This window comes from Bradysia coprophila (assembly GCF_014529535.1).
Source record: "Bradysia coprophila strain Holo2 chromosome X unlocalized genomic scaffold, BU_Bcop_v1 contig_39, whole genome shotgun sequence".
Classification (NCBI taxonomy): domain Eukaryota; kingdom Metazoa; phylum Arthropoda; class Insecta; order Diptera; family Sciaridae; genus Bradysia; species Bradysia coprophila.
Window position 1 is genome coordinate 3,695,924 of NW_023503329.1, and position 18,150 is coordinate 3,714,073.

The 18,150-nt window shown below is 34.3% G+C and overlaps 2 protein-coding genes and 1 long non-coding RNA gene across 3 annotated transcripts in view; 1 reads left to right on the forward strand and 2 right to left on the reverse strand.

The window, feature by feature from the left end:
- Window positions 1-18,150, forward strand: part of LOC119069857 (protein timeless homolog) — a 241,190-nt gene that overhangs the window by 73,196 nt on the left and 149,844 nt on the right. The window lies entirely within an intron of this gene.
- On the reverse strand, window positions 3,264-3,980 carry LOC119069861. Its single transcript, XR_005086418.1, has 2 exons — window positions 3,846-3,980; window positions 3,264-3,772 (listed from the first exon to the last, which is right to left on the reverse strand). It is a non-coding gene; the product is annotated as an uncharacterized LOC119069861 (long non-coding RNA).
- LOC119069856 overlaps window positions 6,497-18,150 on the reverse strand; it is a 42,210-nt gene continuing 30,556 nt past the window's right edge. The window contains exon 3 of the mRNA XM_037174031.1: window positions 6,497-11,105. Coding sequence (XP_037029926.1) covers window positions 7,818-11,105 — 3,288 coding nt within the window. The 3' untranslated portion in view covers window positions 6,497-7,817. The remainder of the gene's footprint in view (window positions 11,106-18,150) is intronic.

The following is an 18,150-nucleotide window of genomic DNA, read 5'->3' on the forward strand; positions in this document are numbered from 1 at the left end:
TGTGAAAGTTTCATGTGCTTTGAGAAAACTGTACCGATGCCCCAAATTTGCATCAAAGGTACACTTTTCTCAAAGCACATGGAACTTTCACAGACAATTTTATTTTTTATTCAAAGCTGACATATTTTTACTCGAAAATGTGGTCGTACATTTTTCAAAAAGAGCTCTCGTAAAAAGATATCAGCGATCAAAAATTTCGAAACGCAGAAATGTAGGCTACAATTTCAGCGTACGCTCGGAAGCTCTTAAGATATAACTAACAAATCATTCAGTAACAAAAAGTATCAACTTTGTATGCTAATTTCAATAAGAACACTGGCGCACAGTGTTTTACAATTTTGATCAAAGTATTCTGCATAATATGAGCGGATTTTGTTGACAACTCGACTCATTTCTCTCATTTTCTGTGACGTCAGTCACTTTCGCTGTTCGTTCAGTTGCGTTCGCTCTTCGTTAAGTACTTTCTCCCCGTGGGATGCATATTTTTACTTTCGCCCCTCATATGCGGGGCGAAAGTATCATTTTTCAATGTTGGTATCAAAAAAATAAGAATTTTCATGTGTCGGGGCCGAAAATGAGGGCAATTTTTCGAATTTTCTCGGGTTTCCGGCCCTCTGCATGAAAACTCACATGTGCACCTGTTTGGGACGGCTGATTTAAGGCACTTTCGCTTGTAGACCTCACTCCGTTCGGCCTACAATCCGCGAAATTGCCTAAAATCAATCGTCCAAAACAGGTACACAAATGACTATTACCTTTCACAAACGGTGGAAGTATCGCAATATAATCATTAAATCTGCTACTTTGTTTGTTTCAATATTCTTGCTTTTCATACACAATCCTTTGCTTCATTAGCTTTAGCATGGATGTTGATATTCCACACACCAGATTTCATTGCTTTATTTCATTTCATTTATTTCAGTTTCAAGGTGATTACAAATACAAAAACATCTGCGTAGCTCTAGTGTGACGAAGTCAATTCGAAAGAGCTACGAAATAGTATAGCTCTTTATGTAGACGTCATGGTCGATTTATGACTAATGACTAAACACTACATGGACTTCGAATTCTTCTTTAAACTTTTAAACTAAACGCTCTGAAATGGATTCTAGTTCTCTAAGGTCCTCAATGTGATCTGATCAATGATCGATGAATGTGATCAACCCCTGAGCGTAATCATTTGCTCACTATTTAGGATGCCTCAAAAATATTTACTGGACACTCAGCTGGGCACTCCTTCAACTGATGATCCGAGATTTTTGTCTGTGTGAGTATCGAACTTAAAAAAAGTCCAAATAAAAATGAAAGACCGAAACCCATTTGCCGATATAAGGTGTAATGCACATTGAATTTTCCGCCTCATTATTATTGTTATCATCTGTTGGGGGACTGTAAGGGTTGTTATTTGTGCTGTTAACGCTACGCAAAAAGTTTCATGTTGATATATAATAAGTATTCCCCGGTAACGACTTTCTAAAAGCATTTTATGGATTGATTTTATCTCATTGAAATTAAAAATTTACCAAACATAATGTACCCAATGTACTTCCCCATCCAGTCACTTCACATAGCACTAGCATAGCTAACTCTTGTGTTTATAAAAATAAATAAGAGAAACAACAGGGAAAAACTTTTCGTTTTTAATGGTCATCCGAATCTATATGTGAGTACATAGGATGTAGGATTGTAGGATGTATGTTGGTTACATAATAAAAAGTCATTGTGACCACAACTTCCATTTTTACGTTGGTGTTTTTAGATGGTGTCGGTGTTGCAATAAAATGTAAATTTATGTGTACAAGAAGCGGGTAGAGCGACTAACGAGCTATAGTACATTTTGATTTTACCTTTATTACTGCGAAGGGTACACATTCACTTGATTTACGACTCGTTATTCACGTCCTATTTAATTTTGTGATATCGTGAATGTACTTCCAATAAATTATTGAAGAAACGCGTGTTGTGGAGTGAGTTATAGAAATGACTTTTGTTTGCAGGTGATCGTGTTTGAGTCGCTCGTTGTTATTGTTGGTGTGTGCATTAGGATAAAATTAATGAGCAGAGTATATCGTGTACTAATTGGGATATTATTTTACCGTTAATCAGTAGTACAATGAACTGTACAGCCGATGATTCGTAAATTCTAATAGCTCAAATTCATGTTACCACCATTGTATACAGACTTCTCTTTTTTATTCAATGACCTGAATATAGACAAACCATGCTGAAATTGCAGATATTTTATTTTATTAAAATTTCTTCTTTGTGCTGGTTGTTCCAATTCTGTTAATTTCAAACCAACGTACTTTTCAGTGGTGGACTGGCATCGGGAAAATCAAAGAGACGCCCGATATAATAATGGAAAAGGCTCTTCGGGAATCGGCCAAGATATTTTCTTCTTCGTTTTAGAATGAGAAAGTCCGAACACCGGCACAATTTTGTTTAAGTTGCGGAAAAGTGAATACTGAAATATTTTCTGAGGGATTGGGGATTGAGAAAAAAAATCCAAAAATGAAAATCTAGATTTACATTTCTTTAACAAAATTTAATTAACCACATCAACTCCCAAATCAGAAAATATTTCGGTATTCACTTTTCCGCGAACATAGCGAATAGTTAAACAAATTAAGTTGGAGCGACGCATCAGTTTTCCCATATTTGGATTCTTTTTAGTTTATTTCAAGATAGGAAAGACTGATAAAAAATTAATTATTTTCTAATCCGTTGGTTCACGCGTATGGTGTTTTGAAAATAACATTGGCTTTACATCCCAGTCGGACGTGTAAATGATTTCATTATTCCTTTTGCCTCGTTTTGCCCACTTCTTTACATAAAGTACAAAATCATCTGAGTTAATATTGTCTAAGACAATATCCAAGAAAAAAATGAAATATTTTTTAACCTTCGTAAATGTCATGTGTCGTTGTCGTTTCAGTTACCCGTCGAAATATTTTTTTGCTTTGACTTTACATTTTCTTGTCAATACGTAAATAAATTTGTCAAGCATTGACCTGCTTCTGTTCAATGTCTGGTGACATAGGTTTCACTGACACTGAGTCAAAGAAATGAAATGTAAAATCCGTCAATTATTCACAGGTGATATTGGCGATGTACCCGTGTATTCATCTAATACATGTGTACGGTACACTTAAGTAGATATTCAAATTGTTTGTATAACCTGATGTACGAATCAATAAGCAGATTGAAATATCAGATTTCACAATCTTTGCTCAAAATCACTATTCAAATACGAAAAAAAACTGTTTCTTTTCGATGGTAGACAATGCATGATTTATTGCTTTCAACTTTGTGTTCGTAACATTCTTGTTCTGCCAATACGGACAACGTTTTACCTACCCATCAAATTCACTGATGGATTTTTATCACAAATTTGATATCAAAAAAGTGAATTTGAATTTAAAGGGCAACAAATTTCACTCTATCTTTCATTGACCAATTTTTGAACATATTCAGCAGTGCACGGTTGTGGTCCGCTAAAGCACGCTGCAACAATACAATTCACATGCACCTCACATTTTGGACAGTACGGTGGCCGCTCGGTTGCGGGCTGTGGATTAATGATGGTTTGAGCCGCATCGGGGAATATGCACGGACACGTTGCAAAGCATGGCTCAATGCATGGTGGACAGAATGGAAGCAATTGATTGATATTGTAGCATACAAATCGTGGCCTAACAGGTTTTGGTTTAGTACAGGAGCACTGGTTGGTCTTTGCTGGCGTAACAGCAATTTTATCGTTGCACGAACATAGCTGTATTGGGGGGATCCGAAGAGGATGGATTCAATTTCTACATGAAATTATCTAAAAGTATAATCGCACTTACCGCAATCGAAAGAAAGATGCCAATGGTTAACAGATACAATTTCATTTTGAATGTTCGCGTGTGTACTGACTGAAAAATTCTTCCGCTTGGTTCTTTTATAGGTTAATTGATGTTTCCTTAAATACATTTGTGTAAATATCGGAAGGCAAATAGTGCCTATTTGAAGTAACTGTCTTTATTTTTGATAAAAAAAGATACTAAATTGGCGCATGTGGCTGATCAAACAACGGATTTTTCACATGTTCAAATATTTTTTTGGATTCTGAAAATATCAATTTGGTCTTTAGAGCTCCCTTAGCTACAACAAACTGTTATACTGATGTCACAAGACAATAAATAAAATATGAAGGTTGTTACTTGCATAGACAGTTCTGCAATAACACTGTTTGCTCAGAATATTATATTATATGCAGCTACAGTTCGTAAACAATTTTCAGCAAAATTTCGAAAATGGTTCAACAAAGAGAGAAATGAACAGACGTCTTTCAATTTTGTAGAGGTGATGGCTTTCGCTAAAAATATTTTTTCCAATTGAAATGTTTTTCTGTTTGTAAATAGTGACTGCACATTATAATTAAAATCGAACTCGTTGTTTGGTTCACAAAATCAGAAAATAGTTCATCGTTTCATTCACAGATCTACGATTCAGGAGTCAATACATTCTATAAAAATTGGGTCAAGCAAATTTCAAATTTCTCTTGCATGTTTTCATTGAACAAGCAATTCTTAAGCGCCATTGATGGCTCAGTGGTCATTACATTACCCCATTTATCCTACACTCTATGTAATGAGAAAAAGAAATCAGAGCAAATAAATTCTAACGAACAATACGCCTGACAGTGGGCACGAAAGTAGTCAGTAGAGAATTATTAGTTGGTGAAAACAAACGTTTGAAAAAGTGAGTTCATCAGACTCTTTCGGAAGAAAGGTAACACAAAAAAAAAAATTGGATGTGTAGGCGTATAATACACATATTGTTTGGATTTTCGTGAACACTCTATCAGTTTTTTTTGCCGGGTATTTTGGCTAATGAATATTAGACTGCTGAAAAAAACAATAAAGAAGTCAACACCAATGATTGACAAATTAATACTTAATGAAGCAGTTTTGATTTAAAGGTGCTTTTTTACATTCTGCCAGTAGAATGTTCCAGGTCGTGGTCTGCAACCTGAACATTTGGAAAACTGTGCTGTCTTTATATAAAGTGTCTTACTTTCGATTCGAACAGTTCATGGTGCGGAGAAAAATTATTTAAATATGAAGTTAGCACAGTAGACGCTGCGGGCATACATTACATTACCAAACCAACATGTTGACCATTGTGTTAACGAAATAAAACACTATAAAACCATTTTAGTCTCAACTGTTCGAAAACTGTGCTAACTGTTCTAACTGAAACAATTTATTCAACTACTTAAAGATCACTCACAACTTAAAAACCCCAATATGACCAACCCGCTCTTTGCTTTGATTTTTTTAATGTGTGTAAATCATTGGGATAGTGTCTACAAGTGTCTGGCGCCTTTGGGTGTGATATATTGCGAATAAATCATCTAATTGAATATGAATGATTAATGTTGATACAGGACATGTCACATTAGCGAATTAGAAGGAAAATGAAATTTTATTGATTTATCTCAGTTTGAAATTGGCTGACGATGTCAATAGACTAGAAATACCCAGAAACGTCGTATTTGAAACGCAGCTAATGATATAAATTTTCTTCTTCTTATCAGTCGCTAATGTGACATGTCCTGTTTGTGCATTTAACTATTCATATGAAATCAATGGTATGAGTAGCTTTCAAAGGCCAATAAATATTTGATTAATCTATCATAATATGTAAATTTACCGTCACATATTTACACATTGTTGCCCATTTTGAGTCACGTCTGAAGAATTACTGCTCGTAGGCATCAACTATATCGGTGCAACGATGATAATTCTTTTTAATGGAATGCAAGAGGTAACGACGAAAATTCTTGATAAAATTTTTAATTGAAAAGAACGAAAAGATTTTCCTTTAAAAAATGTTCAACCATTCTCATTTTATTTGCATTTTTTAATTTTCTTACAATATTATCTGTTGACGTTTATTCAACATTGATGTAATATTTTAATGGAATTATAAACTAACTTTATTAAACCAAAAATTATTATTTTTTTCTTTTTTTAGAATAAAATTAAATTCATTTTTATTCTACTATTTATAAACATACATTTTCTGGTTGTTTTTTCTTTTCTGTTTTTTTTTCTTGTTTATATATGTCTATTCTAAAAATACATTTATTTTCGAAGTTTCAATTTTTTTTTCTTTTTTTTTGCATTTTCAATCAATATGAAATAGGTTGTTCTGTTCAATAAATTTAATTTTAAAATTTTTTCCTTTTTCCGACTATTTTCTTTTTTAAACATTTTCTATTTGATTAAACTTGAATTGTTTTACATACAGTTTCTGTTTAATTTTTTTTTTTTTGAAAAAATATTTTTTGTATTTACATTTTCTTTCAAATTTTATTGTTTCCATTTAAAGTTTCATTTTCAGACAGAGTATATAACTTCACACAATTATGTCTGTCATGTACGGTACATAACCTAACAATTGACTTATTTTAATGGCACTCGATGTTATTTAATTAATCAATCTAAATCAATCAAATATTCGTTACATTAGATCCTTGACCATGCCATTTTAATCGATATCACCCTTAAAAATCGTATAGTTGGTAAAGAAGCATACCGTTTTGCCTTGAGTCTAGGAGTCACATGTTTTTACGAATAATTCAGCGAAAAAACGCATGTGCGCGCGGTGACTACGGCTGTACGTACAATATATGTATTGATTTACATAACTAGTGATAAAAGTTTGAAAAGTCCAATTTTTTATTGATGTTGCTGATCCACGTCATCGCCGAGGAATCTTCGAGAATTTTAAATAATTTCAATTCAATTCAAGTCTTGGGTAACTATGTCAAATAGTTACAACTTAAATTGCATGAAACGCATACAAACCATTTTTGTACACGATGACTTGGAAGTCTCTTTCATCACATTGGTAAGGCTTTGCTTAATTAAATTCTTAAAAATTCCATAAAATTGAGGAAAATGCAAAATTTTAATTTTTAAAGAACTTTACTCGTGAAAAAAGGCTTCCGAGTCAGCTCAACGTTTTCGCAAAAACTGGACCTCAAATTTCTCCAATGATGAGTAGCCGTGTTTTGTAGCTAGTTCCGATTATCAACTAATTTTATTGCGTTAATCGGAACCAATTCAATTGTGAGGTTATGTAGTGCGAGGGACTACCATAAAGATTAAAAATACAATGCGTTCTTGACTCGCATCACCGCAATTTTCTAAGCTAATTGCACATTTTTATTGAAATCGGAGCTAAATTAAATTTTATAAAACTTGAAAGCAATTTAGCGTAATGCTTGGTCGATCAATTTCTACTTCTAGTGCCAAAAAGATTTGTATGGCAAATAGCAAATGACACAAACAATTCTTGCTGGGCTCCGATTTACACAATTTTGTTTTAAAACATTGTACACTCTATGGTAGACTCTCTTCAATTATATGCTTGTAAAAGATAGCGCGAGTCTAAAAAGATAATTAAAATTGTTCGACTTACTGCATCCCAAAAAAAGATAGAATCAAACGGCAAGGTGAAATAGAACGACGAATTCTCTCAAAATGGTGGTTGATCACATCCCTATCGACGCGCCTTTGAACTTCCACCAGTCGTTCACTTCTGTTCCAATTCTCAATCGCCATTTTGAGAGGATTCTACAAATTATTTGCTTGCCATCGTCACTACCTTCACTTCAACATTGCAGTCCAGTAAGTCGAACCACAATAATTTTGGATCTTTCTCTCTATTTGCTAACGACAAAAAAAATCATTTGAAAATTGTGTGTGCCGCCGATACAAATACTCCTACTCGAACACACTGTATGAAGTTGAAGAATTTTTATGTCACCAAAGACCGATTGGTGAATCTGAATAGTGCAAATGGGATGAATTTAAAATTTCCATCGGAAGTAAGTCATGATGGGCTGGCGTATATTGTTCTTGATCATCGTCATGCAAATTTTGCCGATGCCATGGTTTACGACACCGATAAATGTGAATAAGTGCAAGCGATATTATCATGCCGATGGTGACACCAATCACAATAAATAATCCGGGATGGCCAACCGAATTTCGAACATCGTTCCATTGTTCGGGTAAACCACTCGATGTGCTTGTATTACTGATTGTGTATTCATCGCTTATTGTTGTTGTATTCGATGGCATCGTTAGATGCGATGGTTCAATGGTAGAGTTTTTGGTGGATTTACGTTGCATATTAAATTGTGTGTCGGATTTCTTTAGAACGGTTGCCATCGTATCCTGAACCATCGGTTCAGACCTTGATGTCAAAACTTTATTTTTTAATTTGCTCACAGCATCTAATGAATTTTCAGCCACATAAATATCATTTTCACATTTTCCGTTGCCGGAATTCGTACATTGTTGTACATCCATTTTATTACTTTCCATTTTCTCGTTCTCTTTGTCGTTATCTTGTCTGCCAACATTATGAGAATTTATTTTAATTTTCATATTTTGCTGATGCTGTTCCACATTTTCTATTCGGTTACGTACACTATCATTAACAATGTCGGCGAGGGAAGAGGCTCCTGCTACTGCTGCTGCTGCTGGTGGTTGTTTTGTCTTGTGATTATTTAAGTTTTCCGCATTGTTGATAGTTTTATTGAAGTGTTCTCGGTTCTTCAGTACTGTAATTGGAACGTCTGCCATCCCTTTTATCTTTCCATTATTATTTGCGTTCGGTGTAGTGGGACCTTTGCTTGGAAAATTAATATTGCCATCATAATGGTCATTGAGTTGCTTGTACGGCATGATATTGATGGGGTTCGGGTTGGTCGTTTTCTCCTCTATACCCACTATATGCTCTTGGCTGCTTTGTTTCGGTACATTTATGTAATGATGTTGGACAGTGTTTTCCATTCTATTTCGGACACTTTGATTCGCCTTTATTGGACTTTCCTGTGTCAACTCGGTTGCAGTGGTTTTATATTTATTCGTTTGGTCGACCCGATATTCTCTTTGCTTGGCTACATCTCCATGCTCGTCGTTCACCATTTCCATTCGTTGCGAATTATTTGTATTTTCATTGTTCTTGTAACTAATCGGGTCGCTTGTATTCCAATTTATTTTCTCTTTTTTATTATTGCCGTACCGATTTTGCTGCTGATGCTTTTCGTTTTGTTGTTGTTGTTGTGGATTGTGATGTGGCAACATTTTCTGTAGCTGCTGTTTGTCGTTAGCATCATTGTCATTGCCTTCATTGTCGACGTGTTGTTTATTTTGGGGTGTCAAAGCAACCACTACACTCTGTTTAACAAAACCTGTTTGAGTTAATATATTGTTGTCTTTTTGCCCTGTCATCATTTGTGCTAAACTATCTGGTAAATTGTCTAATTTATCATTGCCGTAGCTAGCACTGAGTTTTTCATTCTTATCATCCACTTTGCCATTCATTTCCTTAACTTTTTGCGGTTTTGCTTCTTCATCGTTTAAATAGACATCCATTTCTGGATTTAATTTATCATTTTGATGAGATGTAATTCGAGATTCACTAAATCGTAATTGTTTCAATTTTTTCTTCGTTCCTTTGTTCATTCGTTTTACTGTTGCTGAATCGTCCACATGTCTATTTCCATTATCATGTTGCTGGACAAATGTCGTTTTTGTTGTCGCTGTTACGAAATTGTCATTTTCATTTAATGAAACTACGTCATCAGCAGTAGTAACAGTAGCAAGACCATCATTCATAATGCGCTGGTGGTTGTTTTCAGTTTGTAACTGTTCAACTGCGCGACTGCGATTACCATTGAACGTTTCAAACGAAATTATTTTGTCTTTCAAACTATTTTTATTGTCAATGTTCGTCTGGTTTACAAAGTTATGTAAATCGTGCAGCACCGCCGGCGGTGGTGGTGGTGGTGTTTCTACAGTCTTCGTTTCATTATTTCGAAAATATTTCTGCAGCATTGGCACAATGTCACCGTTTTTATGTGGTACTTTCTCCATATTTTTCTTTCGTTTTGCCAATTTTTCGTTCGATCTTGATTTTTTCGCATCTCTCATATACCCGAAACCGGTCGTTGCTATCAAGTTGGCATCATAAGTTGTTGTGGTTTCCACCATATCTACACTGTTCATCGTTTTCCCATTTGGCACAACATCAACATCAATACCACTTTCCCCCATCCGCATTTTACCCATCGAATTTACGATGTTGCCACCACTTTTTATTGCCACCCGTTCGTTCAGCGACACATCATTTACATCAACTGCAAACATTGATTTATTTACCATTTTTCCATTGCCATTATCATCTAATTTACGATTTAAATTCTCATCTTTTGATGTTGATTGAGTTGTTTTATTATAATCAAATTGATTAAACTGTAAAAACTTTCCGCCATCACCATTGCCATCCTTTACATTCCATAAATCTTGTCGATTGGTCGTCGTTGTTGTTGTTGGTATTTTTGCTGGAATACTCGTTGTCACGTTATTCTGCTGCTTGCTTTCATTCGTTTTGAGTTCATTTGTTAAGCGAGAGGAAATAATTAATTTTTCCGTGGGACAGACTGGTTTTTCACTCTCCGAAATCGTTTTTCTGACACTTTTTCGGCATCTTTGTGATTTATTGAGTGTTGACAGTATGCTCAACACGGTCGTCTCATCGTCATTCGTTTTACCATCAAATGTGTCGAAAAGTTTTTCATTTCGGCACGGTGATGCCCATTCGGCGATGCCAAGCAGTTCGGTGCATTTTATTGGATTATTTTCTAAAAACAGATCTTTAAGATTTGGCGATGTTTTCACAACAGTTTGGCTTAGTCCGCGCAGACCGGACGATCGAAGACTGAGTGTTAAGAGTCGAGGTAATGGCAATCCGGGCAAATATGTCAATTTGTTACCGGACAAATTCAGTGTTTCCAAATTGACCAGTTGTCCAATGGTAGTCGGTTGCACGTCAGTGATTCCGTTGTTGTGCAAGTAAAGATTGATTAGACTGGATGGAAGACTTGACGGAATGTAGGTTATGTTGTTGTTCGATAGGTTCAGAGTGACAAGAATTTCTAATCGCCCCATAGCATCATCTTCGATGTCATTGATTTTGTTGAATGAGAGGTCTAAGTTTTGCAGTAGGGGATAGCTGTCCAAGTCACCGCACCTGATGATCTGAAAGCAGAAGAGAAATTTGGGAAATTATTTCGATGAAGTTAGACAGTCTATTTAGCAATAAGTAAATTAAATCGAGAAGACCATTGCTGAAAGAATGCATTCGCCAGCATCAGTTCATTATTTGGTTAGTTGGTATAAGTTGGAAATGAATACAATATTTGGTATGGAAATTGCAATACTAGTTGAAACTTTTGAAATAAAATGTTCAAATTGAATATATAATAGTCCGACCAAAAGTAGAAATGGCAGAGTGCATATATTATAATTCATTTCCGTTTTATGGCACAAACATTCTCTGCAAAGCATTAAAAACTTATATTTTTTGACAAACATTTTGATAGAACAAAACTACTACTCTCTCTCACTGTTCATGATTTCCCTCGCAAAACGTTCGGTCTTATAATTGCTGAAAACTAAATACATATCTCATCTGCATCTGTTGCCCTTTTATACTGTAAAAGCGTCTAAACGGATCTACTAATACGTCCAAGTTTCGGATTGTACACATTTCAGACTGTCAGCCATATGGATTGGCTGTGCTGTACCGCGCGTAATTTATTTCTGAAACTATTTATAGGCGAAGTGAGTGTATGTTTATGGTAGATGTAGGTCATTTGTATAGCAATGTGTTACATTTTCATAAGTAACGTTCAATCATTATCTTTTGCTTAGAAGTTTTTATTTTGAACAAATGCAATATACGAAATTTCTCAAGTTTATTGATTAATTTACTGTAAACTAAGTCAAAGTCATTCCGGAGAAGTAAATAAAGATTTATTATGGAAAAAAACGTTACCGGTCTGAAGAGTAAAACGGCTAATCATTTGCAACGACCATCGGTTAATATCTACTTTTATAGTAAAATATAGAGCGTTGGACTGATGGTTCGACTCTCGTGTCAGACATAGTTCATAGGGTTTTTCAAATCGCAATGCTAGTCTATGCTGTTAGTTAATATTAGTCAGCTCTATTGACCGTAATAGGTCTTTTAGGAGAATCAAGATTATGAACAAAGTTATCACGGCATACGTCACATACATAAGTCACAATCGTGATTCTAAAGCATCAGCTTTCCTGCCCTTCTTATCCTATCATATACATCAACATTTTTTTGCCCCGTACGAAGTACGAAGGGGCTTATAGGATTACGATGCCGTGTGTAATTGATGGAATTCGAAGCAGACGGTAAGGGCAAAGTGTTTGCCTATGTTCATAGATGACGAATACGCAATAAAAATTTGGGCCGTCTGTCCGTCTGTCTGTCACGCCGATATCTTGAGTAAATCAAATCCGATTTCAAAAAAAAAAAAATCCCAGAAAGATAGTCAAAATAGTGAGGCTAAGTTCGAAGATGGGCATATTCGGGTCGGCCCTTCGTGAGTTAGGGCCACCTAAGTAATTTAAGGTCTTTTGGTGATATTTATGGCAAAATAAACGATGGAAATGTAAATGACACGGCAAATGATAGGGCCCTATGCGTATTTTACATACAACTCGAGTAAATTTCATCCGTTTTTCGTAATTTTTGTTTCATTTGAAAGATAATCGAACACCGAATAGAATGTTGTTGAAAAAAAAATTAAATTTGGGTCCTTGGACTTAGGCTGCTACTAATGGCCCTATGTGTATTTTACATATAACTCGAGCAAATTTCATCCGTTTTTCGTAATTTTTGTTTCATTTGGAAGGTAATCAAAGACCGAATAGAATGTTGTTGAAAAAAAAATTAAATTTGGGTCCTTGGACTAAGGCCACTACTAGGGCCCTATGTGTATTTTACATTGAACTCGAGTAAATTTCATTCGTTTTTCGTAATTTTTGTGTCATTTGGAAAGTAATCAGAGGCCGAATAGAATGTTGTTGAAAAAAAATTAAATTTGGGTCCTCGGACTAAGGCCGCTACTAGGGCCCTATGTGTATTTTACATAGAACTCGAGCAAATTTCATCCGTTTGTCGTAATTTTTGTTTAATTTAGAAGGTAATCGAAGGCCGAATAGAATGTAGTTGAAAAAAAAATAAATTTGGGTCCTCGGACTAAGGCCGGTACTAGGGCCCTATGTGTATTTATACTCAATAAATTAAAATTTTAGGGCTATTTGAAATTTTTTTTTCATTTGAAAAGAACGTCGTACGGGGCTTCGTAATTGCGCTATGCGCAATTTCTAAGATGTACACATTCCATAATAATTTTACTTTAACTACATTAACCGGCGCAATAGGTTTACGGTCAAAGTAGGGTGACAGACGCAATAGGGTGACGTACGCAATAGATATACGGGTTTGTACGGGGCTCAGTCGCAGCAAACGCTCCGACTGTTCTGATGGCTCGTTTATTAACAAAATTCATTCATGTACAGTGCAGTCTGCTGATATAGTAAAATGAAGGGTTAAACAAATGAAATAAACGATTTGTGTCAAACACTAGACGATACCCACGCTTCACTAACTTGAATAGCGGAAGCAACAGATTTAATGGTACGCTTGCCGTTTCTTAAAATTCCATTTTGAGTAAAAATAATTCAGAAAAGTTTATGGGTTCTAGTTCCAACACATATAAGGGATACATCTGGCGAGAAATGAATCTTTTTTCGCTTAAAATTGTTTGTTTTCAAACAAAGATGAACATTTTAAAGCTGAAAATGGAGTCTATACGCAGAAATGATTCCAGAAGCTACATGTAATGTTATTCTCAATAACTAGCACTACCTTCCAGTTTCTATTTATAAGCAATTAATGCATTAATTAAGGAGAATGTTTCTAAAAAAAGGTAACTTGAATTTTAAAGGTTACATGGTGATGTGCTTTCTGTTGAAGGTAATCATATAACCATACCTAAAACCGGACCACAGGACGAAATAAAATGTGATCTTCTAAACTAGTAGTTAAAATCCAAATCACTGGATTTGTAACTCTTTTGCAAGCTAATTTTTCTGGGGCTCTTCTTCACTTACTGACTCTAAAATACATAATTATGTTTTAAACGTGCATTTCTTTCAAGTCTTTCGGCTGGTCTCCCCTCGTTAAATTTATTGAACAGTAACAACAATAAATCATTTCTAATTGTGTCACTTTGACTTTGCTTGCCTCTTAAAGTTTGTGCAAAATTTCGGAAAAAGAAATCCAGTTTACCGTGAGTTCTATCGATGAATCTTTTTCTTTTCTTTAAAAAAAAAAACTTAAAAAAAAGAAGAAGTTTGTGCCATTCCATCCGTGAAAAATATGTGGACTTTGAAGCAATTTAAATATTGTCATGATTACACGATGCTTTCGCATTCTAGGTGTAACTCTATTTAACGGCGATAAGAATTCGAGCGCGTTGATGATACTTTCTCTTTGAAAATTAATTAAAAGAAAATCCGAACAAACAAAATCTTTTCAATCTTTAGCATTGTCGACAGAATTTTTTTTTTTTGTTATATTCTCCGACCAGCGAATAAAGCTTTTACAAAGTTAAATAACTTTACCGTTCATAATAAACTTCTAATCTCTAATGAATTTTAAAACAAAAAAAAAATCTTAAAATATTGCATAGAAGCCCATAAAACAACCGGAAAAGTTTTGTTTTTATTTTTTGTGTTTTTATTTTCCGGGCAAACCTTTTTTCTGCTGTTTTTTTTTTTGCTATGGTGTATAATAACTGGCGTTTGTTAATAAATAAAAAGCGACAACACAGCACAACACAACAACAAAAAAATCGCTACACTAAATTAAATTACTGAGTGTATAACCTTAGAAGTTCGCTTTTTTTCGGTTCATGTTTAAATTAGAATCGGTTCATAATTGCGATGAATTTTTCCTCTCAACTGTTAACGGACGGATAATATAAATGATGTGGTGAGGTTTACACCCTTTTTTCCGCTAAGAATCATTTTTTATTTTGTTTGTGAAAGGATTACGGAAACGTGCGGCCTACTTACTGAAAGCTAAAAAATGATTTGTCATAAGAGAATATGTACTGCCAGGGCATTCCATGGAATTTGTATTTTTTTTTGTATATGCGAGTGAATTTATTTTTTTTCTTTGTTGTTATACTTTCAAAGACATATAAATACATAAACCGAGAATATATATGGTAAAAGGATCTTCCAAGTTAAATATTAAAGCCGTTTATCTTTGGATTTTAGACATAAACATATATACCTCGCTCGTTTTTCTTATTTAAAAAAAAAGTACAAAAAAAAAGTTTGACTGTAGTCTGAATTCCCTTTTTCTTCGAAATTACTCTTTCAAGTGCCTTTTCTATATTTTGTGTTTTTCTTTTGTTAGTATTTCGGGTCTTCTTCTTCTTCTTTTCAACTGAATGAATCGTGACAAATTTTTAATTTTTTTTAAATTTATTTTCTTCCAGGTAAACCTTCATAATTTATTCAAATGCCAACTTGTTGAACTACGGTTAAGTAAGTAACGAGAAAAATAATTGTTTCAAATTGTGACAATGCTCTGTATCATTGTTACTTGTACCTTTCGTTATCAAGCCAATGTATTCGGAAAGCATCTGCTTAAAAATTACATTTCATGTTGTACGGTTCCCACGTTTATATAAGTTTTGTTTTGGGAGTGGAGAAGGATTTTGTTTTGATTTGCGAAAGGAAACAAAAAAAATCTTTAAGAATTTTCAGACTGGGTATGTTAAAGAGTTTGTAAGTCTTTTTCTACTTTTGAAGAATCTTTGAACTTTAGCGATTGTTTGTTCAATTATTTGTCACAACTGACAATATTTAATATGAATACGTCGCCTAAAGAACAGGAAATACACCAACAATGACCGATAATCGCAGACATTTTTTGTTGTTCGAAAGTTTAGAATTTTCTTATGACTTGTTATGACCTTGCTTTATAGTGAAATTAAATAAATCAAATAGCTAGTGTTCAAGAACCTAGAAGCAGAAAGCGGGTTGTAAATCGACTTTTATAAGACAAACCGCGTGAGCAAATTATGTGTATCCGTGGTATCCAGGATACCGGGAAATTTCTGAAATTTTTTTTAGGATACCGGGAAATCGAATTATAGCTGCACAAAACAGCGGGAAATGTATGTAGCGGGAAGTCACTTTTACATTTTTGGATACCGGAAAATCCGGGAAATCTTGACTCGGATACCGGGAAGAAAACATAATTTGCACACGCGAGGCAAACGGTTTTGTTATCATTAAGTCTGTTCCTTTTTTTGTAACGTTAACAAAGAGTGTTTAATACAAAAAATCTTTTACTTCATTTGTCTCTAAGAGAACTAAAATGTCAATCGACATGTGAATCTGGTTGGAAATTTTAATCTGATTTCTTACTCCAAATTTTTCTTAGCACCAAGGCAGTAGAATTCAAATGGACAAAATCATACGTTTTTTCGAAAATTTAAAATCAAACCTCTGCCTAACGCCTATTATTAGCGACACTAATTAAAGAAAAAACTAAGTGACTATTTGCACTGAGATACTGTCACTATTTGCACCCAGATTCTAATCGTATCTACAATATGTGTAAAGATGCGGTTAGCGCCAACGACGCGCAACGACGTCAAAAAAAAAATCACAAACTTGCACATATCTGGATTGCCTAATTCAAATACAACAATCATAATGATGTGACCCCACCCCCTAAATAATTAACGCAACCACTTTTCTAACTGGTTAGATGTGTACAATTCAATCGACAAAATCTAATATCGTCAGCAATTTTATTCACAACCAAAAACTAAATTAAATAAAAAGTAATTCAATTCCGAAATTTGTAATTTGCCTAAAATTTTCATTTAACAGACAAGAAAAACTCATTAAAGGTTTATTGTGAATTTTATATTTAAACTAGATCAACAAGCTCATAATCTATACACACATAAATACATTATATAGCCAGCACACCATGAACACGGAATATATATTCTGGTGATTATGAATTTTGTTTTTGGCTATCATTTTCCGAATTAAACCAATTTTCCGAAAGTTTTTGTTTTTTTTTTGTGCTCTTAATTTTTTGGGTGGAAATAGTACCAGAGATATAATATAAAATGATTGGGTTGGTGATACATTGCTGGATATTACGGAGAGTCAATATGGATGAAAGAATATTCACATTTCGTAAATATAATTAGGTAATTCAATAATGCCTCAAGGGTTACGTAATAAAATTCAGCATAATTGGAACTGACTGAAATTAATTCACTTATTTTCTTACTTCAGTGTGTTAGTGCGAGATAGCCAATGTCGTTTTAACGACAAAGTATAATACGAAATCCCATGGGCAAAGATATAAATTTTCAAGTTCAAATTTTAGACCGACTGTGAATTTAGTTCTTTTTTCCGGGTCAAAGTCAAGTCTCTTTCGTAAGGTAAACTCAAGGCTTAATACAATTTTAAAACAACTTCGTAAACACAATTTTCACACGATATCTTCACAAACAAAAAAAATGGGCTCATTGGATACCACCTTTTTCATATATATATTCAAAGCTTGTTTGATCAGATTTAATTTTACGACCTCGTAAAAGCTGACTTGCCAAATTAAAACGTAGTGAAACAAGAAAATTTCGCTCTTTCGGATATAGCCATTTTGACGAGAGATAGCACACGTGCGGCTGTAGTATGATGTTTACATTGACTGAAACATGCCATAATTCATCTTCGTCTTGTCAATCATTTTTATATATGTCTGTTGTCTGTACGATATGACGACGAGATGACAAATTTGATGGTACTTTTATTTCTGAACGAACAACATTAGTAGTTTCTGCAACAAATTGCACGAAATGTTGATTATTTTCAAAATTAGCAAATAGAAGCTGCCATCGAGCTGGACTAATGTTACGTACAATGTGTTTCCAAAATTGTGATACTTCTTGTTTGCATTAGGCAGCTCGTAAATCGTCAAAACAAAAATTAAAATTAGACAACACAATTCTTTTCATCCGTGCGGCATGAATAACCTTATTTTTCATACCGCCTTCGCCTTCGGCTCTGTCTGGAAACTTATCACACGCTAAAAAAGACTTTTAGTCCTAGGTGCGAAATGTACTATTCTCCCCTCAAAGGGAAGATGGCGTTTTGT